General features: G+C 41.0%; 1 protein-coding gene across 3 annotated transcripts; it reads right to left on the bottom strand.

Moving 5' to 3' along the window:
* Window positions 1-2,369: 2,369 nt before the first annotated feature.
* Window positions 2,370-25,703, bottom strand: LOC308557422 (ferritin, heavy subunit-like). 3 transcript variants are annotated; one of them, XM_081137927.1, is made up of 9 exons: window positions 25,576-25,703; window positions 20,201-20,394; window positions 17,267-17,379; window positions 15,449-15,629; window positions 14,815-14,926; window positions 11,081-11,189; window positions 5,350-5,493; window positions 4,269-4,394; window positions 2,370-2,655 (listed from the first exon to the last, which is right to left on the bottom strand). In XM_081137927.1, coding segments are annotated over exons 5-9 (531 nt in total). In that variant the 5' UTR covers window positions 14,817-14,926; window positions 15,449-15,629; window positions 17,267-17,379; window positions 20,201-20,394; window positions 25,576-25,703; the 3' UTR covers window positions 2,370-2,505. The 3 variants fall into 3 exon arrangements, with proteins under 3 accessions (XP_080994053.1, XP_080994054.1, XP_080994055.1); XM_081137928.1 differs by lacking the exon at window positions 15,449-15,629 and having other exon boundaries at window positions 25,576-25,648; XM_081137929.1 differs by lacking the exon at window positions 20,201-20,394 and having other exon boundaries at window positions 25,576-25,643.
* Between the last annotated feature and the right edge of the window lie 75 nt (window positions 25,704-25,778).

Here is a 25,778-nt window from a genome sequence, read left to right as displayed (position 1 = left end):
TAGCTTTTCAGTTTTAGTTATAACCACATCACATTAACAAGTTTTTTTCAAATAGATATATCTTGTTTTCCTTTAAATTTTCTATTCATTGCCTAAAATAGTTTTTCTTCAAAATGGTGATTTTGCCTCTTAACAGACATTTGGCAAGTCTGGAAACAGTTTTGATTGTCACTACTGGAGGAGGAGTTGCTATCTAGTAGGTAGAGGCCAGGGATGCTGCTAGGCATCTTAAAATGCATGGGACAACTCCCCACCACAGAGTCGTCTGGCTCAAAAGTGTCAATAGTGCTGAGTTTGAGAAACCTTGCGTGAGAACTGTGAGAAAAACACTAAGTAGATAAAGCAATCTTGTCTTACTCCTGATGTTAATGTGAATGTCTATGATATTCACTAATATGTATAAAATCAAATATAAACTAGTGTTAATTATAAAAGTGGGAATTTGTTCAAGAATGCTTTGTGAACTAGTGATTCTCCAGTGGTGGCAATTTCACCATGGCAGTGATTTTCAAGAAGAGTGAGTTGTAGAAAAGGTGTGGAGATAAAGAAGATCACTCTGTGGTAACTATAGCCCGAGGCATGCCCTTCCCCACTAGAATTACTAAAGTACTATCCAAGTTTAGTTAATATCAGGTAGGCTACATTGGACCTGCTTGTAGAAGCCCATGGCCTTACATTTTATAATGAAAACAATGCTAATGTTCACAGTGAAGGTCTTCTTCGGGTTAAAGCTTCTGTGAGCTTAATATCTGCATGTTCAAATAGGTCTATTCTGCCCTAACTCTTAATTTTTTCCCTCAGCATTTTGAAGATTTTTCCCCCCCATTTTCTTTCATCTAATATTGATGAGAAAATGGTTAGTAATATGGCAGTTTTCTTTGTAAGCGATGTCTTTTATGGTGATTCTCTAAAATTTTGCTACAATGGATCTTTTTCTCAATTTCTCTTTTCTCCTGGAGCTCTAAATTAGATCTTTCATCAAAACTCCATGTCTTAAGATTTAAAGTACCATTTCCTATTCCTTTAGCTGAGGATTTCTTAGCTTACTTCAGTAGCACTTGTTTGATTAGCTGTGTCTATTTCAATATTCAACCCACTTGTTAACTTGAATTTTTTCCAAGGTATACCTAATTGGATCTTTCTATGACTGCTTCTCATTTCAAAAGAGATACTTCTAAGATTAAATGTTTTAAGCTATCTCAATTTCAGTTATCTGTTGTCTTTTTTAAAGTTGAATTTATTGGGGTGACATCCGTTAATAAAACCATACAAGTTTCAAGTGTACAACTCAATAAAACATTTGCATACACCGAAAGTCAAGTCTCTTTCCATCCCCATTTGTCCCCTTTGTCTACTTCCACCTCCACCCACCCACCCCTTCCCTGTGGCTATCACCACACTGTTGTCTCTTTGTGTGCGTGTGTGTGTATAAAAATTCTTTTAACCCCTTCACCTTTTTTTATCTAGTCCCCCAACTGTCAGTCTGTTATATGTATCTGTTTCTGTTTGCTTTGTTTGTTAAATTATTTTGATTACATTCTATATATAAGTGAAATTATATAGTATTTGTCTCTCTGGCTTATTTCACTTCGCATAATAATTCCATTATGTATTCGCTTTCCTCAAGTTTCAGAAGTGGCACTACTATATAAACTATAATATATAATCTGAGCAGGTGCTGTTCTAGATACTTTACATATATCATTTACTTAATCCTCTCATTAACTTTATGAACTATGTACTATTAACCCCGCTTTAAAGATGACTACACTGTGTCAATGAGTGAGGTGAACTCTCAAGGCCACGGAGCTACCAGCCACTCAAGCTTGCTTGGGCTTCGCTTGCTCCTGAAAGCAGTTACCCTGCTGGCTGCCAGCCTGCCCACAGCGAGAGGGAGGCACGGCCACACACTTGTTTGCAGTCTTAATTGCCCGTGTACCTTCCTGTTCCCTTTGCGTACCTCAGGCTATGAAAGGGCACCAGGTTTGCAACAGCCTGTCCATTGTAACTCTTTCAGGTGAGTCACCATTTCTAGACCAAGAGCTCTTTGTTTTCAAGTTTAGCTTCACCATTAAATAGGAGAAAATCCCACTATTTTGTGAACTTTAAATCTGTAGGATATATAGCATACAAGTTGAAAGGAAGGAAAACAGTGAGATCTAAGGTTTTACTACTTCATTTTTACTGTATATACTTGGGCTCTGAAATTCCCAAATCCTGACTCTGCATCTGAGTTTTGTTGGGATCATGGGAGAAGAGGGGAAAGCTTTTCTAATGCACCCACTATCCTCAGGAAGCTTTCACTAAACTCACATTGATGGAATTTAACCTTTTTTTGTGCTTCAATAGCAATCTTTTTACACACAGTTATAATGCAAAAGCCAATTTATTTGTACACACAGCAATGAAGGAAAGCAGTCTTCTGTCGAATGAAGAAGATTAAGATTCTTAAGTAGCCGATTTGGCGAGCAACAATGGAAAGACTTGCTTTGCTGCCTTCAGACGTTAGCTCTCTTTACCTGACGTGGCAGGCTTCTTAAACGGGTCTTCCTCCTCGGCCTGCTTTTCTAATCCCTTATGATAGACAATCTGGCGTTCTAGGTAGTTTGTGTTCCTCTTCTGTTTATCCAAGTACTTTCCCAAGAAGCGTACGAGCTACAGAAATAAAACAGGGGAAGACTCCTAAGAACCTTGTCTGCAACGGGAGGCAATCAAAAATCTTGCTACCCAAATTACAGCTTACGGACCCACAGTCCTGGGAGCGTGTCAGAAATACAGAAACTCAAGCCCCACTGCAGACCTACTAAATCAGAGCCTGCATTTTAAGAAAGGACTAGGTAGTTCATATGCACATGAAAGTTCAAAGAACACTTATCTACGACATTCAAGACCTCCAGGTGAATACAAATATCCACTTTCAAGGAGTATGAGTGTCAGGGTATCTCATCAAAAGTACAGAGTAAGCCCTAGCCCGTTTGGCTCAGTGGTTAGAGCGTTAGCCCTCGGACTGAAGGGTCCCGGGTTTGATTCCGGCCAAGGGCACGTGCCTCGGTTGCAGGCTCCATGGAGCCAGGACACAATGCTATAGATCCCCCTAGCATCTCAGGAAATCAAAGTGAGGAAAAATGCCCTTGTACAAAAGTTATCAACCCTAGATGCATATTGGGCTCGCTTAGGAGCTCTGACCAGGCCTGGTCAGGGAACATGCGGAAGGCAACCAATCAACGTGTCTTGATGTGTTCTCTCCCTCTCCCTCCCTCTCCCTCCCTCTCCCTCCCTCTCCCTCCCTCTCCCTCCCTCTCCCTCCCTCCCTCTCCCTCTCCCTCCCTCCCTCTCCCTCCCTCTCCCTCCCTCCCTCTCCCTCCCTCTCCCTCCCTCTCCCTCCCTCTCCCTCCCTCTCCCTCCCTCCCTTTCACTCTCGGAGAAGCAATGGAAAAAATATCCTCGGGTAAGGTTTGGGAAAAAAAGTACAGATTAATTTAAACAAGCTGCCACCTCAGTGGCTTCTCACCCTCTTTTGAATCACATGGAGCTTTCAAGTAGGTGCCCAAACCCGATTCCCAAAGACTTCGATTTAAGTCGTCTGGCATAAGGCTTAGGCATTTATACGTCTTCAGAGCTCCTAAGGGAGCCCAATATGCATCTAGGGTTGATAACTTTTGTACAAGGGCATTTTTCTCACTTTGATTTCCTGAGATGCTAGGGGGTTAGTGAGAAAGAATTTACCAACACCAGGAAGACTTCAGAGAAGTCCACAGAATAATAAATCACCGTTAACATTCACTTTTGCAGGGATGATCTAGGACAGTGATTCTCAAAGTGTGGCCCCTGGCCAGCAGCATCATAACCTGAAAACTTGTTAGAAATGCAAATTCTCAGACACTACTTGAAACTAATTGAATCAGAAATTCTGGAGGTGGGGCCTGGCAGGTTATTTGCGTAAGCCCTCCAGGTGATTCTGGCACCCATTAACGTTTAAGCACTTCTTGTCTAGATTTAAAAGCCAGCACCAAAAGTAATTTTGTTTAATTATCCAGAGCTCATTTTTCCCTGGGGAAATCTTCCCCATCTTGTGGTGAGTTGCATTCCTTCTTACAGGACACCTACTCTTTCTCCTTCCAATCTATTCCCAGAAGTAGGTTAATATACTTCCTTGGGGGAAACAAGCGCATGTTGGATGATCCACTGCCTTGGATCCACTTCTCAGAAGCAAGTCATAATCCAGGAGTGAGAGATGGCACTGCTTTCAGAACCAGTTAACTACTTACATCAGATTCATTGTTGGCAGAAGCTGTGGTCTTCAGGTCTAGCAGGAGCTTGGTTAACTCGTTCTCCAACTCCAGGGCGCACTCTAGAGCTTGCAGGCCAGTTCCCCAGTTGTCTGTCTCAGGCCTCTGTTGGAGAGAAACTGGGAAGTCACCTCAGGCAGAGCTTTCCTGCATCCGACTTCCTGGGTTGTAGTATGACTAGGTTTGTATAACCCAATAGTTTCTAAACTTTGTGGCACGATGCAATCAGCCAAGCATCTTAAATCCTGATGTCTGGATTTCAGCTGCAGACGTCATGAGTTCACTGGCATGGAGTGCAACCTCGGCATCAGGGTTTTAAAAGCTCCCCGTGCAATTTTAATGTGCTTCCAAAGCTTAGGTGCCACAAGCACAGAACGTGCACTATTCCATTAGCTTTCCAATTCCATGATAGTGGTTTAGTTCCATTCCTACAAGACATTTACTAGTTCTCATTTATAAAGCTGGAATTAAAAGAACCCCTCAGATAACTAGGGATGTTTCTAGATGTAATATCCCCAGCTAAGGTTTAGATGAGTTCTTTTAAGTGTCTGTCCCAGTGAAAAAGAGTTTGTTTCACTACACTGAAGAGGTAGCTATTTTAAATACCTGCACGTGCATCTGAATTAGTCTAAAGATCTGATAGAGGATGATAACTGTTCTAGAAGAGGCCATAACAGTTGCGCTTCTCAAACTACACAGAGCAGTAGAATCACCTGGAGGGCTCGTTAAAATAAGCTCCTTGGACCCAGCCTAGAGAATCTAATTCTGTGTGTCCATGAATTTGCATTTCTAATGAGTTCTTAGGTGCTGCTGATGCTGCTGGTCCAGAGACCACACTAGGTGTGGTTCATTGAGAAAAGCTAAACAAGCATTTAGTGGCTGCAATTTACTCAAAATTATATGAAGAGGCTACAAAGAAGACATATGCTTGCCCTCAAAGTTGGGTAACCCATATTATACACAGGATTATAATAACTAACAAGTTAGGTAGCAACTAATAATTTAGCTCTAGACCCAGCAAAGGCCCCATTAAAATCACCATGACAAGTTACATAGTCACCTTAATCACCGGAATGCAGATTTTACTCTCACGTTTTCTTAGATATTTTAGGAATTGCCTTCCATGCTCCCTCTTCACCTCAGCTTGGTCTTCAAAGAATGAAGCAAAAAGTGGTGGTTCCCTCTCTTCAATGTACTGACAGGCCTGGGACAGAGGCGAGAATGGGGAGAGATTGGAAGTGAGATGAGCTGATTTTTAAGACTGGAAATCTTATACAAACTCACTTTACTGTCTCCGTGGGTATCCGAAAGAGGCCTTCTTTGTCTGAGGTCCTCAGTTTGTCCTTTGACTTCCAGAAGGCCCCGTCTGTCTCTCAAACCCAGGCTACCTCAAAGAGAAGCCACCCAGATTTTAATATGCTGAGGCCTAATCCTTGGGCTACTATGGCCTCTTTAAGGATCAGATTTGTGAACCCCATATGCTAGCACTTATCTCCAGTAATTGTGTAAACACAGCAAAAAGTCCAGCATAAACTAAGTGACATTTTAAAATTAATCTACTTCACCAATCCTGACACATCTACATTAATTCTAAAATAGAATATGGGTGAAAAATTATTTATTCACTCTACCACCAGCGTCTGATGCCCATATCATTTTGGGAACCCACTGGAAAGAACTGTGATTCTTCCTATCATAGCCCATAGTTTGCAATCACAGCTCTAAATCAATTAGGCCACAAAGCAGTAAAATCCTAGCCACTAAATTGCTGTTTCATCTATCTTCCCACCACAAACATGGGCATAACCACCATTACTAAGGAGACACAAAATATATCACCCAGATCAGAGCTGAAACCTCCCTTCCAGCGGCTCAAGAACCCTTACTAACCATAGATAAATAAGCATCACTGATGTGCAGCTCATAAGATGCCACATAATTAACAGCAACCCTACACTCTTCAGAGAGGGGGTGGTGGGATGCCATCTCAGCTTTAGAGAAAACCAGGCATAAACAGTGCTACCCAGCAACCTAATGCACTTCTTAAATACTAGTAGGCAGATAGCCAGCCCACTTTCATACAGCTGAAAACTAGATGAAATTTCACCCAGCTGAGATGAACAGCTACTTATCTACTAATGAGGACATTGTTTCTGCATGAAAGAACCAATCTGACCAGAGAAAAAGGTGGGGAAAATAAGTTAATTCACCTAAATATCCCAGCCAGTGTTGAGTACTCTCTCTCACGTTTTCTCTATGATTTGAGAAGGCTGATCGACTTCCTGAATGGAGAAGTAGTAACAGAGAAGATGCATTAGCTTTAATTTATTTCTTTCTTTAAAAACTATTTTTTTGCACATCATGCTAGGTCCTATGGGGAACCTAAGAAGACTGACTAAAATGCATTCTTTGCCTGTAAAGAACATACCTCCCCCCGACACACCTTTAGGGAACATACCCTCCCTACATACCCCATAAGGTTGCATCACACATAATTGATCTTAAGACACAATAAGAAGGAGGTTCTGAAGTGTCAAAGCATATTTAGCTGAGGGGATTACTGCAGATTTCATTGATAAGTTGGCACTTGAAATTGGCCTTGGAAGGTAAGAAGGTAGGGAAACAGAAATGGAAGAAGCGTGTTCAACCTGGAGAACAGGCACACATAATAATGGTTTCTCCACACTGCAGTAAGACTGCTCCATTTGGCTCCTTTCTCAAGTGGTCTCCCAAAAGTTCTTACCTGCCTCAACATACCCCTTCTTTATTAGCCTCCTTTGAGAGTAGGGATCGTTTTACTTGTCTTGGTAGTCCCACAGCTCATAATGAAGTGTTTTGTAAATAATAGGTATGGAATTTAAAAAATCTGGATGATAAAGATTTTACTTATTGGAAGATATGAGAGTTTGGATATTTCTGGATAGGTCACCTTAAGATCTTAAGAAAAGATAATATCTTTTCATGTAAACATTCCATGGTTCTACCATTCCATCTGGGCCAAAACACAGAACTGGATACATATGAAGAAAATGTTCTTGTTCTTGTGGATTAAATACTATTAAGAAATATTGCTATCTAGCCTGGCCAGGTGTGGCTCAGTGGTTGAGCATCAACCTAGGATCCAGGAGATTGCAGTTCCATTCCCAGTCAGGGCACATGCCTGGGTTGTGGGCTCCATCCCCAGCTGGGGGCATGCAGGAGGCAGCTGATCAATGACAACTCTCATCATTGATGTTTCTATCTCTCTCCCTCTCTCCCTTCCTTTCTGAAATCAATAAAGATATATTTAAAAAAAGAAGAAGAAGAAAAAGGGCATATTGCTATCTAATCATTAAAAACAACCTCACAATATACAGAACAAAATATACAGAGGAAAGAAACACATTAGCAACATCAGTAACAGTTGTGTTAGTATGGTAGCTTTACAGGTGATTTTTTTCCTATTTTCCATCTTTTTCAAACTTTCATATATATATATATGAAATATTTCATATATATGCACATATTTCACATGCACATATATGTATATATACATATATATATGAGCACATATTTCTTCATTTTGATAAAGGAGTCTAACAGCTACCTTTTTTAAAAAATCTTTATTGCTGAAGGTATTACAGGTGTCCCCTTTTTTCCCCCCAATGATCCCCTCCACCCTGCATCCGCCCCACCCGCAGGCCTTCCCCACACTATTGTCTGTGCCCATGGGTTATGCATATATGCATAGAAGTTCTTTGATTATGCTCTCTCCCCCACTCCTCCCCCCACTCCCCCATTCCCGCCTTCCCTCTGAGATTCCTCAGTCTAACAACTACCTTTCTAGAGAATTAGCACAATGGAAGCTCCACATACATATATTGTTTTTTTCTTATTACAAATGTAATGCTTGATCATTGTAAAGTATCCCAAAATTGCAGAAATATATAATGTAGAAATTATAATATATAATGTAGAGAGCCCATGGATAGCACTGTAGTTCCAACATATATTTTATTTTATTTTATTTTTAAATATATATTTATTGATTTCAGAGAGAGGAAGGGAGAGGGAGAGAGAAAGATAGAAACATCAATGATGAGAGAGTCATTGATCGGCTGCCTCCTGCACACCCCCCACTGGGGATGGAGCCTGCAACTCGGGCATGTGCCCTGCCCGGGAATCGAACCCCTATCGCCTGGATCCTAGGTCAACGCTCAATTGCTGAGCCACGCCCGGCCGGGCCCAATATATATTTTAAATCTAAATTAATTCATAATACCACTATTAAATTTTGGTAACCTGACGAATTGACTTTTGAATTATAGGATATGCTCAGACTGGTCCATGCACCCTCTCCCTTGGAATGTGCTGGAAACACATTTTTTAAAAAACAAAAAAAACACCAATTTCTTAAATTTTTTTTTTTTTTAACCTAACACAAACTTTCTGTCATTACAATGTCACTTTACCTTGTCATCTCCCTAATGATTAAGGAAAAAGCAAGGGGCTCTTTTCTGGACTTAATTCTAAACAAGAAATTTTTATCTTTAAAATAAAATAACTTTAGGAGAGTATTTTTTATTCTCTTTATTGTGTTCTTTTTGCACATATATTCCCCATTAGTTTACAGGCTTCATGAAGAAAGGGCCTAAGTCTTAGTTGTCTTCATATCTCCCAGAGCATTTACTACAGTGCCTTGCCCATAGAAAGCACCCAATAAATTATATTGACTGATAATTTGAAAGAAAAAGAAACCTAAAAGTTGAAAGCTGTTGGTTGTCAAAGAAGAAACAATGGGCTGAGTCAGATGAGTACTTTGTACTTTAGAAAAGTAGATATTAAGTCTCTAAAATTCATGGACAGGTAGAAAGCTGGGAATTCCACGTCATGAGTCTTTAAAAGACAAGACAGCATTTAACACAGATGGGGGCACTGAGTGGGTTCTTAAATGTTTATGGATGAAAGAGTGAATGAATGACGTAATTGATCAAAATAGCAAAATGGTAGGCTTTAAAAGCTAAGATGTCACAAGTGATATTGGTGACAAAAACGGATGGCATCTACAGAAATCCATGTGCCTGCACACATACCTTGCAGCCTCTCCTTCCAGGCTTAGCGCAGCTATCATATACTCTGAAGTATGTTTTCTGACTTTTACAGTCTGGGTTTGGTATCCCCACCTTTGTGCTCCTTGGTTACAGTAATCATTTCCATACCTTTGTTAGAATAGCTATTTTCAAAAAGATAAGAAATAACGTGTTGGAAAGGATATGGAGATAAGGAAATCCTTGTATACTGTTAATGAAAATGTAACTCAGTGTAGCCACTATGGGAGAAACTATGGAGGTTCCTCAAAAAATTAAAATAGAACTACCATTCGATCCAGAATTTTACTTCTGGATATTTATCTGAAGAAAATGAAAACACTAATTCTAAAAGAGATGTGCATCCCCATGTTCACTGCAGCATTATTTATAATAGCCAATATGTGGAAATAACCTAAGTGTCCATCAATGGATGAATGGATAAAGAAATTGTGTACATATACATACACACACAATGGAATATTATTCAGTCATAAAAACAAATAAAATCTCGTCATTTGTAACAACATGGATGGACCTCAAAGGCACTATGCTAAGTGAAATAAATCTGACAGAGCAAGACAAATACTGTATGCTTATGTGGAATCTAAAAAAACAAAACAAAAAACCAAGGTCATAGATACAGAGAACAGATTGTTGGTTGCCAGAGGCAGGAAGTGGGGGGATGGGTAGGAGAAATGGGTAAAGGGAGTCAAAAGGTAAAAATTTAAAAAAATGAAAATAAATAAATAAATAAATAAATAAATAAATAAAGTTTATCTGGAAAGGCAAAGGACCTAAAATAGTCGAAACAATTTTTAGAAGAAAAACAACCTGATTTCAAGACCAACCCTAAGGTTAATCAAGACAGTGTGGTGTTGGCATAAAGGTGAACATACAGCACCATAGAGTTTAGAAATAAATCTATCTATATATTATTAGTTGATTTTCAACAAAGGTACCCAAGGTAATTTTAAAAAGCCACACTGAAAGATTTTATTACCAATAAAAGCTTCTTAAGAGTATGCCTGAAGAATTAACAAACTTTTTCTTATATGAAGTTCTGAGAATCAAAGTGAAAGGTAGGAACCACGTAAAAGTGCAGGGCTACCAAATCATGATGTGTGTTGTCTAACGAATACACCAAGTCCTGGGCAGCACTCGTTTCCAAAGTATTTAGATACAATAAAAGTATAAATCCACATATTTGAATTAAATCAAATATCAAATCCTCTGCTATTTGAAAAACTGACCTGATGACAAAAAAACCTCCACTTCAGAAAATTATTTTCTTTTTTTTTTTTAAATATATTTCTATTGATTTCAGAGAGAGGAAAGGAGAGGGAGAGAGAGAGATAGAAACATCAATGATGAGAGCGTCATTGATCAGCTGCCTCGCCCGCAACCCGGGCATGTGCCCTGACCGGGAATTGAACCCCGATCCCCTGGATCCTACGTCGACGCTCAACCGCTGAGCCACGCCCAGCCGGGCCCAGAAAATTATTTTCTTTAATAATTTGTTAACATATGATGCTTCTGTCACATATGTTGCATCTTATTTTTTATACTTTTATCAGATCTGATTAGCACCAAAAAATTGACAGTAGCGTAGAAACTGACCACAAAACTCTGGACACCCAGGACAACTGAGTCATATGCCCATAACGGGGTTGGAAAAGATGAGCCGATGAAGGCCACCCAGTACATGACCATAAGGAAACTCGCCTGCAACAGGAGGGTCTGAGCGGCCTTTTCTCTGGGGAAGTTCTTGGGGACAGGCTGGTGGTAGTGCTGGGACTGCCTCTGACGTCTGCACGTGCGAGCAGCGTAATTCCTGAAAAGGAGGCATCTTTTACTAGTGGCACCATGAAAAACAGGCTCCAGATGATGTAGGTTATAGAGGACAGCGAGGAGAATTTACTGGCATTTAGCAGATTGGTCTTGGTCACAGTGGAAGACACAGTGTAGAAGATAAGGTTACTACTGAAAGACCAACTGAGGACCCATAGAAGATGTAACTGGTGGGTTTCTGTGTAAACCCGGCGGACCAGGCGGTCCTGGGGCCGATGATGATGATCTGGAGCATGCTCAGGAGGCAGGTGTTGCAGATGGAGAGACCCCTCATTACCTTGCTCATGTAGAAAACCACTTAACACTTGAAGGCATTCTGAAAACTCAGTGACTCACAGAGGTCTGGGGACACCAAGAACAGTAGGGTGAGGAGCACCGGTCCGTGGACAAGGGCCCAGTGACAGGTGGTCATGTGGATGGCCTTAGGCCTGAGACCCAGAAGGAGTGGAGAAGTAGAAATGTGTGAGCTGAGTCCAATGCCGGCTTGGAACAAAAGGCATTTTTTAATGATAAGTGGAAAGTGACCATCTTAATGGAAAAAAGGGAAGATTTTATATTTTAGAAAAAAATAGACTTCCCACCATCATTCCATAATAAAATTAAAACATTTCCATCATCATTTTAATTTTGCCTATTTATTCTTGATTAACTCTATCTCATAAAATTTTAATAATACAGACTTGGCATGAGTTTCGACACCAAATAATTCCTATATATTAAACACCATCCACAGTCATACCTACATCAGCTACACATGGTCTATCCCTTTTTAATACCTGGGGTTAAAAGTGCTTTAGGAAGCACTTCTTTGCTTTCTGCATTCCTTCATTTCATATTCACAACCCAACACAGTGCTGTGCATATAAAAATAAGTCATGAGTATTTGTACAAATGAACTAAGTACATTTTATGCTAACAGAAAACAGAATCAACAAAGAGATTTCAGGAAAAAATCATGTTCTGTTGAGTCTATCCCACCTCACATCACTTTGACATTTTTTTATTTTTCTTCCTTCCTCCACATTTAAGTGCCCTTGTGATTACTTGGGGTCCAACCTGATAATTCAGGATAATCTCTCTATCATAAAGTCAGCGGATTATCAACCTTGATTCCATCTTCACCTTAATTCCCTCTTTTTCATATTACCTAATATGCCACTGGTCTGGAGTTTGAGATGTGGTCGCCTTTTTGCAAACTGTATCTACTAAAAATGACCCTGACTCTCTCCTAGTTTAGTTTTCAAACCAGAGAACCCTTATGTAAACTCTTCATTTCAGAAGGGGATTGTGAAAGCCCTCAATTTTCAAGAAGATGAACAAATACCTCCCCCCACACACACTTAGTTATATTTGTGGACTCTTTTATATTGAAAAAAAAAAAAAAATCCAGTAAAAGTATAAAATTTGATGAATAGCAAATAATCCTGTGTACAATATAAGATATTTGAGATTTGTTCTTTAATCCTCTAGATATGCCTGTTTTTTCCCCCTAAATTGTTCCCTACAGGCTGAAACTTTATCACATACAATTCTAATAAGAGTATGTAAGATTGTAGCTTTCAAAATGAATACAGTTTTTGTGGCTGAATAAAAGATCATTGTACATAAATTTAATGTACCCTAGGGAAATTATAAATCATCTACTTTCAATAGGCTCTAGGAAACAGAAATAAGCAGGTATTATGATCTGGTATGATAAAGGATACAGACATAAAATACTTCATAGGAAATAAAGTGCAGAAGGAACAGGAACACATTAGTATTTTAGACTGCATGGTTTCTCTGGAGACATAATCGCAAGTGCCAAAAACTTGTATCTAAATTCACCATAATAGCCACTTCTGTTACTTCCATGGACAAATATTGATTTGTGGTCCTTACTTTAAATGCACGTTTCAATGAAAAATGAAAAATAATACTTTTACTATTCCCTTCATCTACCAAAAACAACCTGGCCGTTTTCCAACAAAAGGGCAAGTGTGATTTCTTAAAAGAGACTTTAGTGTCTTTATTATATAAATTATGTCATTTTTTCTTAAAATGAACACAGACCATTGCATGAAGTTTTCTACATTGGTTTTAAACACACTCGTCATCACCATCATCATCAGATTCTCACCACCACCACCACTACCACCACCACCACCAAGAGCAACAAAAAACTTCTAAATGATTGCTAGTCTGGACAATACATTTCCTGGTCAGCATCCCTGAACTGCTAGCGCCCCTGGACTGCTGGGGGGGACACAGGGCTGGGGGTATTGAGTGTGAAAGTGGATTGTTTTCAGCTGGTCTGGATCGACCATATGCTTACCTGCAGAGATATTTACTCTTGGCCAACACTATAAAATTTATTATCTAAACAGAAAAGATGTTCTTTAACCATCTAGAGATGAAAGAGGCATAAGAACATCGTTTGTGTGAATGTCTAAGGGAAAGCAATTCTAAAAATTTTGTAACGAAAGGCAAACGATGGTACTGAACATGGGTATCTGATCTATTCTCCACTTTTATTCTTATCTTTAGGAGTTAACGTCCACATTAATGAAAGTTGATCATAGTAATTTCAGAATAAAAAGAAAGCGAGGGTGAAGGGAAAAAATAAACTATAACAGAGCCCAGAAATGAGAGTGGATTCTTAAAAAAAAAAAAAAAAAAAAGTGAAAAGATACCTAAAGAGAAATTTAATCTCTTTCAAATTCTTATCAGAGTTCCATGCCAGAAAAACCCATGCTATTACAAAAACCTAATAGTTTTAAAAATAATTGCTATGTATCAGGCACTGTGCTAAACAGCTGACATCTTATTTCCTCTTATTCACATAAAAACACTTGAGAAATCTTCTTGTCTGTACTTTACAGGTGAGGAGCAGAAGTTCCGTGAGGCGCATTAACAGGAGCTGCTAAGCACAATAATGAACTGAGTCGGGTGGGTACACATTTCCTGGACCGGGGGGGCTTTCAGTTTGATTTTGAGCACAGAAAGGAAAGTAAGAAAGGCTGGAGCTGGATAATGTTTCTCCCGTGAATCATCGGGAAATTGCCGTGTTGTTTTCTGTCTAAACTATCGATCTGCACAGATAGTGTCAGATGGTTGTAAAGCCCCTGTGTGTTTAACTTGTAAAGACCTTTAATCGAGGTTTGATAATGCCAAGGATAACGCTGGGAGAGCCGAAGGTCTCCCCCACAATGCAGTACTGTAATTAAAAGCCACCTTTGATTCTCTCTTGACAGATAACCAACTTGCTACATTGAACACATTCCAGGCCAGAGGCTTCGAAGCTCCAAAGTTTGCGTCCATTTTTATTGAAACCTGTCTCTGGATCTACGTTACACCCTCTCCTCACCCGTCACACGTTCTTATTTGTCTTGTTTTTCTTGACTCATTGATCGAACTCCAAGGAAACCATTAAGAAACTCCTTTCCCAACTCTATGCTCTACCATGACTTTGAATTGTAACCTTCAATTTTATTTCTGTTGCTTTTATACTCTACACAAATAATTAACTCTGGACTCATATTTGTCACCTGCAAAATGGAAAAATTGGTTTAATCATATCTTTCAGACTTTGCTTTTCTAGGTCCTAGGGGTTCAAAAAATTAACTCACATGATAGGGTGGTGGAGGCACTGCTCAGCCAGAGACTTCCTCGAATGGAGGCGTTTCTGCTTTCTGTTCACATATTAATTGGACTTCTTCATAGGATTTCATTTGAAGGGATCTGATACAAAAACAAATTTGAAAACCACTGGATTAAGCTCTTTCTATCTCAAACAGTCTAAGAGAGTAATACCCTATGATTCTGCAAGCTTAACTACTCTGACAGAGGGAAGAGCTGTTTTATCTCTTTTCATTTTACATGTTTTCAGAGACTCAGACAGGTTTCTAAGAGACTTAGAGACTAGATCTGGGGGTGATCTACAAGGCTTGGCTGAATGCACCATCGGACCTGATTGTGGCAGAGGGGCTTCCAGGGATAAATTCCTTTCTCATGAAATCATTCATAGCCACTCCACAGGTACCAGAAAATACACACACACACACACACACACACAAAACCTCATGTAATTATTTTCCCTGGCACTACTGACCCTGCTAATTTAATGTAGCAGAACAGGGCTGGTGAATTATAGGCAGAGCCAGAGCCGGGTATAACCTCAGCTCCCCCCTCCTCCGCCCCTGCCCTCTCCTGCGGCCACTCCTCCCGTTCTGGCTGAGGACTGAATGACAGAGCAGAACCCACGTTCACAGTATCTCTTAGGTCAGACGCTCAGAGTTGCCGCGCTTCCTGGAAATCCGCCCCAGCATCTACAGGATCACCAGACGAAATTCCCAGCTTCTGGTGCTGCGGCGAGCAGTCCACTTTTTCTCCGTGGCTGCGCAGCTCATCAGAGTCCTCCTTGCAGGACCTGCTACCTAAAAACCTAGAGGGGATGGGCACCATGTACTATGTGGTGTGTATAAATCCAGGTGGAGTGGGAGGAGTGTTTTATTACAAACTTGACTCTAGTTTGAGCTCCTAAGAAGAATGTAAAAGGTTCAAATTGTTAATATTAGCATCACTAATGTGAATAACTGTAATGCTTTCTAGAGACAGTTCCTTAGGGTGAAGAAGGAGCGGCACCGTATCTACCTGAGCTCCCCTTTCCATCTGCTTCCAGCCTCACCCCTCACATTGCACCCCCTGCGTACAGGGTGAGCTACCTCCAATGTAGATCTGGCCGTGCCATCTTCTGCCTCAATGCCTTCCATGGAGTTCCCCTGACTTCTGAGTCAAGTACAAGCTCTTGGGCAGAGCACACAAACAGCAGCCTCATCTTGCTCTGTTCTCCACCCTGCACCGTTGGTTCCTGCCATTCCATTATCACTCCAGCTGAGGGGCAGAACCCCAACTCTTAGCCCGGCTGGGTAGAGTAATGTGAGAGTACCTCTTTTTTTTTTTCTTTTAAAAATAGTCTGTATTTCTCAAGTCTCCCTGCAACAAAATCAATGAATGTCCCTATTGAAAATATTGCTTGTAAAAATAGTGAATATTTATTGCCAGGCACTAGCGTGTTCTAAGTTCTCATTTAACCATTATAATAACCCCAAGAGATAGGTCCTATTTCTAACTTAAACTGTTGGATGAGGGAACTGAGGCACAGAGAGGTTCCATAATTATTCAAGTACACAAGTGACAAAACCAGGTTTTAAACTCTGGCAGTGAGTTTCCAGGAGCTGTCCTCTTGACCATGCTCTCATATAGTCTCTCATGAAAAATGCAGATTCCAGGGCCCGTCCACAGCCTATGGGTACACATTTTAAACAAGATCCCAAGGTGATTCTTCTACACGGGTTTGAAAACTGTTATTGTAAATTGTGTTCAAATGGAAAATAGTGGAAGGTGAGTGCCCTCTAGTGTATACACATGAGTGTCACACATTTGTTGGTGTTAATGAGTCAGTATTTTATCTGTTCTTACAAAGAGCTAGATTTCATGCTGGACAAGTTTTATGGGCTGTATCAAGATAAATTATTTCTATGACAATGACTTAACTGATTAGTACTACCATAAATTTATTGTCACAATAGCATTATGTAAATATTGCCAGAGAACTGTCTCTCCTCACACCCCAGCAGCTCCTGGAAATTCCATTTAAATATTGAAGCCTAGCCCAGCCAGTGTGGCTCAGTTGGTTGAGCATCATCTCTTGCACCAAGAGGTCGAAGGTTGGATCCCCAGTGAGGGCACACACCCGGTTGTGGGCTTGAACCCCAGTAGGGGGAGTGCAGTCGGCAGCTGATGGATATTTCTCTTTCATCCATGTTTCTCTCTCTCTCTCCTCCCTTCCTCTCTCTCTGTAAAATAAATCAATTTTAAAAACCATATTAAAGTGATCACTGCAATCTGCTAATAAAAAAACTTATTTTAAAAATAAAAAAAGTAAAAAAAAATATTGGAAGGCTCCATCCCAACAAGTCCGGTTGTTAGAAATGGAGGCACAAATCCTTAGTTACAGTAACGGCTAAATGGGAAACACCAAATGCACTCTGTGCAGGAGGCAGATTTTACTCATCCTACCTGTGATGGCTGCCTCACAGCGTTGTCTTCAGTAGGTCCGGCTCCATTTATTACCTCAGAAGGGAATCAGACTTTGGGCCTTATGTTCTTCTCTTGTCCTCTTTAAATTGCAGCTGGAAGAAAGGAGAATCTACCTCTTCAGTGTGATGTGTATAAATCCCCTGTATTGTTCTGTTAGACTATTGTTTATTCCCAAACAGGAAACCATCCACATATTTTTTAGGTTGGAGTTAAGTGTCTGTAACAAAAAGACCCCAAAATGTAGTGGACAAAACAAGATTGAAATGTGTTTTCTCTGATACAAATGTCCAGAGACATTAGTCCACAGAGTGGCGCTCTTACATCTACACTCAACACACGGATTCCATTTCTGGGTTCAAAGTGGCTGCTCCACTTCTGCTTTCGCATCTGTATCCCAGCCAGTGAGAAAAGGTGAGGGAAGAGCACATCCATTCCTTTTCAGGACAAACCCACAAGTGGCATAAAATAGTTTTGCTCACATTCCACTGGCCAGAATTTGGTCATAAGCTTCAAGAGAGGCCAGGCATGTCTTTAGTGAGACAGCTATATGCCCCGCTAAAACCTGGGGTACCATCATTCAAGGATGAAAGGGAAAATGGACAGCTAGCTGTCTCTGCCATAACCCACTTCATATATTTGGATATTTTCAATGTGATTCTCTAAGAAGCCAGTTATTTGAAGAAGATGGGCAAGAAAATAAGTACCAGGTATTTCAAGGATGCCAGTTAATGAAACAATAGAATTTTTACAGAGATGCTGCTAATCCAGTTGAGAATGATGTTTTCTTCCCTTTAAGGTCCTTCATGGTAAAGACTTCTAAATTATGGATCTAGACAACTAGTTCAAAATTAGGTACAATCAGTCCTTGCAGTACATGGTTTCAATATTTACTAATTTAAGTGTTTAAATATCACCAATTTCTCAACAACCCAGTTCAAATTTCGGTTACCACATTATATAACTGTGGGTAACTGCCTAAAGCAGACACTTTGTGCTAGCTCTTCAGTCCACAAAGCACTCCATAAACAACAGGTGCACATAATGTTTACTGATCAATCATGTTATTGTTTTCAAAGTCTGTCCGTGATCGTTCAGTTCGCATCTGCTATTCAGTTTATGCACAGAGGACAGTGTGTAGCTGTGCTGCTTCCTTGTTTACCAGTGATAAACCCACTTGATATTTTTAGGAAAATGGATAACTGGAAGAGTTATCTGGCCAACAAAGATGAAAGTCCAGCAAAGAAACAAAAAGTGCTAACACTGGAAGTGAAATCTAATCAACTATACAGTGGTCCCTCAGTTTTCGAATGTAATTCGTTTCCGAAGACGGAGTTCTGAAACGCTGGAAAACCGAGGCATCCACAGCCGACCGCTGGGCCTCAGGATCTTGCCCTCGGCAGAAGCCAGGTGGCCTGTTCCACTTCCGAGGTGTGTTCGAAAACTGAAGCATTTCCTTCAGGTTTATGGCGTTAGTAACCTGAAGTGTTCGTCAGCGGAGATGTTGGAAAACTGAGGCACAACTGTAAATGGAATTAAAGAAGAAATGGCCGACCACAGTCATCACTGCCATATTTTGAGACACTTAGATATTCAGCCAGAGGAAGTCAGGATTCTCCAGAGAAACAGAACCAGCAGGATGTGTGTGTGGAGGGAGGGAGTGAGGAGTGGAGAGGGGGAGGGACGGAGGGAGAGATTTGTTTTAAGGAATTGACTCACATGTTTACGGAGGTTGGCAAGTCCCAGCTCTGTAAAGTGGGAGAGCAGCCTGGGGACCCAGATAAAGCTGATAAATTCAAGGTTTGACCAAATATCTGGGCACCAAGGCCCAACCAAGTTGATACATAAAATTAAGCATCATAGGAACTTAGTGAAGGTTAACTTATGGACATAAAGGAAGAAAGTGGTTATGACAAGCCAGGGAAAGATGCCCCAAAGGAAGTGATGATGGTGAACAAACAGAAACAAACAGAACTTCACATTAAAGGAACTCTTGAAATATTTCACAACATTTAAGGCACAAAGGATAAAACGTTGGAAGCGAAGTCAAACTGAAAAAAGAGCAGGACAGTTCTCCAAGGTGTAGAAAAGGTGCTCGCCACATCATAAGTTATGCAGTAATAAGAGGGCAAGCACTGTTCAAATTATTTTTGACAAGGAAAAAGAAATGAAACACTTTAATTCTGAATATTTCTAATTCTTCAAATTACAGCATACTGAATTAATACTAGTCTCTGTATCTTTTTTATTTTTGACAGAAATTTTGAAGATCACAGGACAACCATAATTACCTCACATTGATTATTAAGGTTGATTTGTCTGACTTTAGTTTGCACTGTCATTTTTATGGTCCCTAAGTACCATGCAAAGTGGGGACTACCTGTATAATATTTCATTTGAAGAGATCATCTGATGGCTCAGATGAAATCTCTATTTCTAGGAGAATGGGAGGAGGGGGGTAACTTCTTTGTGTACCCTAAATTCCTAGTAAGGTGTTGGTGCTTAGAAAATATTAGTTTCATTGTTTTAGTGGACAATGACTGTGGGTCAGATGAAGAACAGTGGAGTAATGTTAAGAGAACATTAGAAACAAGGTCTGCACTTGGTCTACACCTCAACCCTAAACCTAAGCTTCAGTTTCTTTATCCATCACATGAGGGTAATAATAGTGGTCCTTCTATTATGGGGCTGTAATGAACACAGCACATAGGAAGTGCCAAATCAATGTCTAAGGAAAGAATGAGTGACCCAGGATTCAGTCTGACCAAGAGTAGTTGGCCTTGCAAAGTTCTCATAACCCTCTGATTACAGCTGAGGCTAGGACACTGTCTACCTGAGTGCTGGTTAGGATGAGAGTAAAAGCGGTGGCAAATATTTGGAGCAAGAGAGCCAGGTCCCTTGAAGGTACATACATACCTATATTTGGACCAAGCATATTTCTTCCTTTGTCCCAGTCTTCATTCCCATTCCCTGTGACCTCTGTGCCCTCTAAATGGAGGCTGAATGGCTCAATGTGGGAAGAAGAGTGAAGGAACCAATCTTGGGTCTGGCCGTGGGTTTCCTAGTGGTGCATATTCTTGCCTTGTTAGTTTCCCTCTGTTCTCTCACTCCTTATGGCAAAAAAGAAAATAAGGACATGCTCAAGTCCTCCACCTCGAACAAAAAGATCCATCTTATAACTGCCCACCCTGAGCCACTATTGTTCTATATATTCTGTCAATTTCACTGTAGCTGCCACCTCATCTGGTTTTCTGAAGTTTCTGTTTCAAAGGCAGCCAGGGACTTCCTAAGTCCCCGAGCCCAGTAGTCAGCATGTTTCTGATCAGAGAGTGAAATTTTCTACCCACTGACCACACCGTTCTCCTAGATGACCTCTTCCCCCAAGCTTCTGTGACAATGCACCAAAGGTCCCAAGACTTCTCGTTTCCCTTGTCCCTAAATGCCTCTGGTGCTCCACCTTCTAAATGTGAGCCCTTTTTCCTTTCGTTCTAAAAGATCTTCTGTGAACTTCTCATCATTCCAGCTGTGGGTATCTCACAAGTTTCCCCTTTCAGCCCTCACCCCTCTTTGGACCCACATTTTGATTTATACAGCCCACCAGCATCTTAAGTTCAAATGTGCTTTCCCCTCCCTCTGCATTCATTCAATCTCCTCACTTCTAGAAGCAGGTCCTGGTCCTAGCTGAACAGTTAGACACAGGGGGAAAGGTCACTTTAGATAGATATAGAAAACAAAGGAACTGATTCTTGACTCCTAAGTTTATAAAGATGTTGATATGAGTTTAAGTTAAAAGATTTTAAATGTGTATTTTCCAAAAAGAGTAGTCTAGTCCATCAGATGAGACGAATTCTCCATGATATGAGTGAAAGCAGATTTTTATCTCATCTGCAAATACCACTGGTTGCCAGCACCATGAAATCATCATGGAGGCAGGTACCCGGGAGCAATGGGAAGTTCCTTTTGTATTGCTGTCTGATGAGGACTCTCTCAGCAGTAGCCCAATGCCCACTGTTCCTTGATTGCTTAACAGAAAGGACTCCTGCATGTTTCCCAACACCTTATTCCCAATATTTTCCTAAATGAGCACCCCTTTGCAGTTGACCCACGATATTCTGAGGTCTCCTAGAACAGATGTTGAGAGCATTGTATAGTAAAGGGGTGGGTGGCCCGGAAGCTCCTGTATCCAGGCAAATGGACAACTGGAGAGCTTTTGGCTGTTCGGTGGAAACAACTCTTTTAATAACTATCTGGATCAAACTGATTACCTCTTGTCCCCCCTATATTTCTAGTTCTTTTTGAATTTTATATTTCTGTTAATCTAAGATTCATAGGCTTAATACTCTGCAATCATTGTTAAAAATTTCTCTCTATAGTGGGCATCTATGAAATTATCTATTCACTATATTCCCCTTTTTAGAAGTAACATTCCACACTCACTACCCACCCTCCCTAACACTAATTATAGTGGGAGGTCCCCACGTTCTAACATGATTTCATCCATCTGCTACCGCTGGCCATTGTTGATTGGTTGTAGGGTGGGCATCTGAACCAAGATGGAATATTTAGAGTAGTAGGAAGACTTAAGTTGCAAGTAAAAGAAAATCTGATGAACTGTACCTTAATTTATTTTTTTCCCATATGACAAGAACTCCAAAGCTTAGGCAACCCAGGGCTGGTGCATCTGCTCAAGGATGTCATCAGGACCCAGGCTCCTTCTATCTTACTGCTCTACAAACTCTTTCATGGGACTTTCATAATCTTGGTTACAAATGGTTGCTGGAATTCCAGATATCACATGCATATTACTATAGGAAAGAATTATTGAGGGAGCTAAAGGCAGAGAAGGCAAAGGATTAAAGGAACAGTTATTATGACTCTCTTTTATTAAATGTTTCTAGAGTAATTGGGTGTTATATGCACCTCTATAAAAAACTAATTTTAAAATTACTTCAGTTAATAAAAAAGCAAGTTAGCAAGACCAAATTGAATTGGATCTTTACTATACATTTAGCTTTAAAAATCAACTATTTTAATGATCTATGTAAACACTTGCCTCTAAAGGCCTAAAAGTTTAAAATAAAAAAATTCTAGCACAAAAATAGAATAAAAATCTTAAAAAATCCACTTTTTGCTGATCTCATTCCCATGACCCCATCACTACCCTCATTAGAATTTCTGATAAATTTGAAGAAGTGTGTCAAGACAAACATATGTGTTTGACAATACTTTGTTCATAATTAGCCTGAGTTTCTGTATCTAGCCAAAAGTAAATGAACTGAGTCACTGTGATCATATATTTCTTAAGTTTGATATTCAAAATTTGGAATTGGTAAAAATAGTACAATTTAGTAAAGCTAGTGTTGAGTGTGTGTGTGTGTGTGTGTGTGTGTGTGTGTGTGTGTGTGTTTAGAAGGCAGTAAAGCTGTGTCAGAGGGATGTCAGAGGCCTTTTCAATTCTCTGTGGAAAAGGGCAGATTAATATACAATCAGCAGGCCCAAAGTCAGTTACATTCAACAGAGTTTTGGAGAAGAGGAGGGGTAAAGTTCATAAGGATTCTGAGAAGCATGCAGTTTGAAAGATGATACTTAATATACCTATATCTTCTGAGTTTGTATAAGGCTAGTCAGGTTCTTTTTGGCTGCTAGGGTCACATAAAGCATAAAGCAGTATAGAAAACTGGGTTCACAAAACGATGAGAACCCCTACCTTACACCTTGTTTTACCAAGTTATGTATACTTTTCATTTATCCCCATTAACTTTCTGATGCCTTTTACTCTTTACTGACAACTCAGGCTGAATACAAGTATCCTTCTTGCAGACAATTTGAACCCCCGGGAAATGTGATTTAAACTCACACTAACCAGGCTGTTAAGGTCTTTCTTAAGCATAACATTTTAAGGTGAAGAAGGTGGGGAGAGTGGTGGAAGCCAGGGGAGGAAATGAGAGAGGCCCTTTGCATAGAGAGGCTAAGGATGGCGAGAGATAGAAACCTGGAAACTAGTACACAGTTGGCTAAAGACCAGCCTATCTCACTGGGCAAACGTTCAACACAGCCTGTGCCTGCTTATCTTTTACTAACATTATGGGTAGTCTCAGGATCAAAGCAAAAATGAAGGGGCTTCTTAAAAATGGGCCAGAGGTGTGCTGGCTGGGTAGCTCAGTTGCTTAGAGCATTGACTCTGTAGAACAAGATTGCAGGTTGGATCCCTGGTGAATCTGGGGAAGCATCCAATGAATGCATAAATAAGAGGAACATATAAGAAGCAACCAATGAATGCATAAATAAGTGGAACAACAAATTAATGTTTGTCTCTCATCTCTCAAATCAATAAAAAAAAAAAAATTTTTTTTAATGGGCCAGAAAGGTTTCTTCTTGATGAGATGCATGTTATCACCAGGCCCAGTCAAACCTCACCACAGCCATCTAGAACAGGCAAACAACACTTCCTAAAATGATAGTTCTTATCTTTCCTTTCCTTCCCCAACTCAGCCTCCCAGCAAGCCACACTATGACAAAAATCTTCCCCCAAAGTAGTTTACTCACTTCTCAATCCAGGCCTTTACCTTTCATTAACCTGCTAGAGTCAGGTGTGCTTGCCCCACGAACATCATGTCCCCATGCGAGAGCTGCCAGTCGCAGTTGTAAATGGATAAACTACACCACCTTGAACAATTGGTCTGCATGTAGCAACCAAGAAAAACTTTAGAAACCACCACCAGTGGCTTAAATTATCCACTACTAGAAATTAAAATCACCTTGGAGACTTAAGGGACAAATTAGCCCATGACAATCATTCTTACACTTTTATGACCACACAACATGGAACTGTGATATGGTTACAGGAACAAAAAAATGTGTCCATCATATCTATGTTAGTTTCTTTTCTCATTTTTTAAAAGTGTGTGTATGTGTGTGTGGAGGGGGCTGGGGAGTAGAGGGAGTGTGAATGTCCTGGCTAGTTCACAGGAGTTGTTAGAAGTACTAAACCTGAGAAATAGTTGGCAGCATCCTAAAATTGTAGGATGATAAACATCTTAAATCTCTTTTTCCTTGATCACCCAAACACACCAGGTCATGAATTTTATGCTCGTCTGGTAAAACAGTCACCTTGCTTTTCCTATCTTGATTATTTTAAATCAGATGGGGACTGTAGGAGTAAGGCCTGGGAAGACTAATGCTAGAACTGTTGGCAGTGGCAGGAATGGCACCAGGTGTTAGACCCACGAGGTCAGACTGGACCTGGGTTCAGTAACCTCGGTACTTGAGTTCTGGCTAAGAAAGAATTCAGAGCCAAGACTCAAACTATAAGAGAACATTTATTTTAGAAAACCACAGAAGTATAAGTAATTCGTAGAAGAAATGTGCTTAGGACACAAGTTATAGAGTGAAAGGAAGGGCTCTTGGAGCTTAGAAGTCAGGGAAGTAAAAGTTACTGAGGGGGAAGGGGATGACACAGGCGTGATCCCGGAAGAGAGACCATGCTGGGTCCCAGGCCCAAGGGTTTTAAGGGTGGAGGTTTTAGGGGAGGTCCTAGGGGGAAAATCTCAAATAGAATATTCAGCAGCTTTCCAGCTATGTCCTTTCAGAGTCGGGGCCTCCACTGATGGACTGGTCAGCACCAGGGCAGGAGGGCCTCTGTTCAATGCAGCTGGTCCTGAGGTCAGTCCTGGGGTATTGCTTCTCTGGTTTTGCTGCTTTTCTGGGCCTGGGGCTGAAATACAACTAAGGCCTAGATATTATCTTTAGAGAGGAAAGGTCAGCGGGGGGTCCCCAACTGCATGACCAGCAATACCCTAGGGGAGAAAAGGTCACCCTGAGGGTGAAGTCCCACCCTACAATTTTCTCCTTGCCATGCACCTGGGGCTTTCCTCCCCGGTGACCTTCTGTACCTGTCCCATCATCCTTGCTCTGCTCATGTCAGTCTAACTGCCTACCACAGAACTGCGATATTAAGTTGACCCCAGAAAGTATTATCCTAGTATTTCTTAGGAGCCTTTTACGAGCCTTTTCCCACTTCCTTTAGAAACTCGCCTTCAGGCGAGGAGTTCCCCAGGCTCCGGCCACACCAATCCTACAGGTTCCACCAGCTCCACGGGGCTAGAAACCGGAAGGGGCCTTCTGTAGGAAACAGCGCTAGGCTCTGCACCCCGTTTGCAATCGCAGGTCTGGCGGGGTGGGGTGGGGTGCCTCTGTCCCTATTTCTGCTCCAGTCCCTCCTGTGGTCCAGCCCTCCTTAGTCGTCCCCCTGTGGCTGCCTGAACAGCGTCCCAGGGCTGTGCGTGACTTACAAGGAAGCCTCTCGTGCTCTCCCTTGGCTCCCACGGTGCTCGGCACCCGCACGCTTCCCGCCAGCACCGCCCTGGGGAAGGGGGGTTCCTTATCTCGCGGCCGCGCCCCTGCAGGCGGCCACAGGAGCGGACTACAGCTCCCAGAACCCCCCGCGGCCGCCCGCCGTCGGGGAGCGCGACTCCGCAGGGACACTCCGCCTAAG

This window comes from Miniopterus schreibersii (assembly GCF_964146895.1).
Source record: "Miniopterus schreibersii genome assembly, chromosome: 5".
NCBI classification, from domain to species: domain Eukaryota; kingdom Metazoa; phylum Chordata; class Mammalia; order Chiroptera; family Miniopteridae; genus Miniopterus; species Miniopterus schreibersii.
Note: the sequence above shows the minus strand (reverse complement) of the source record. Positions and strands in the feature narration are given on the sequence as shown.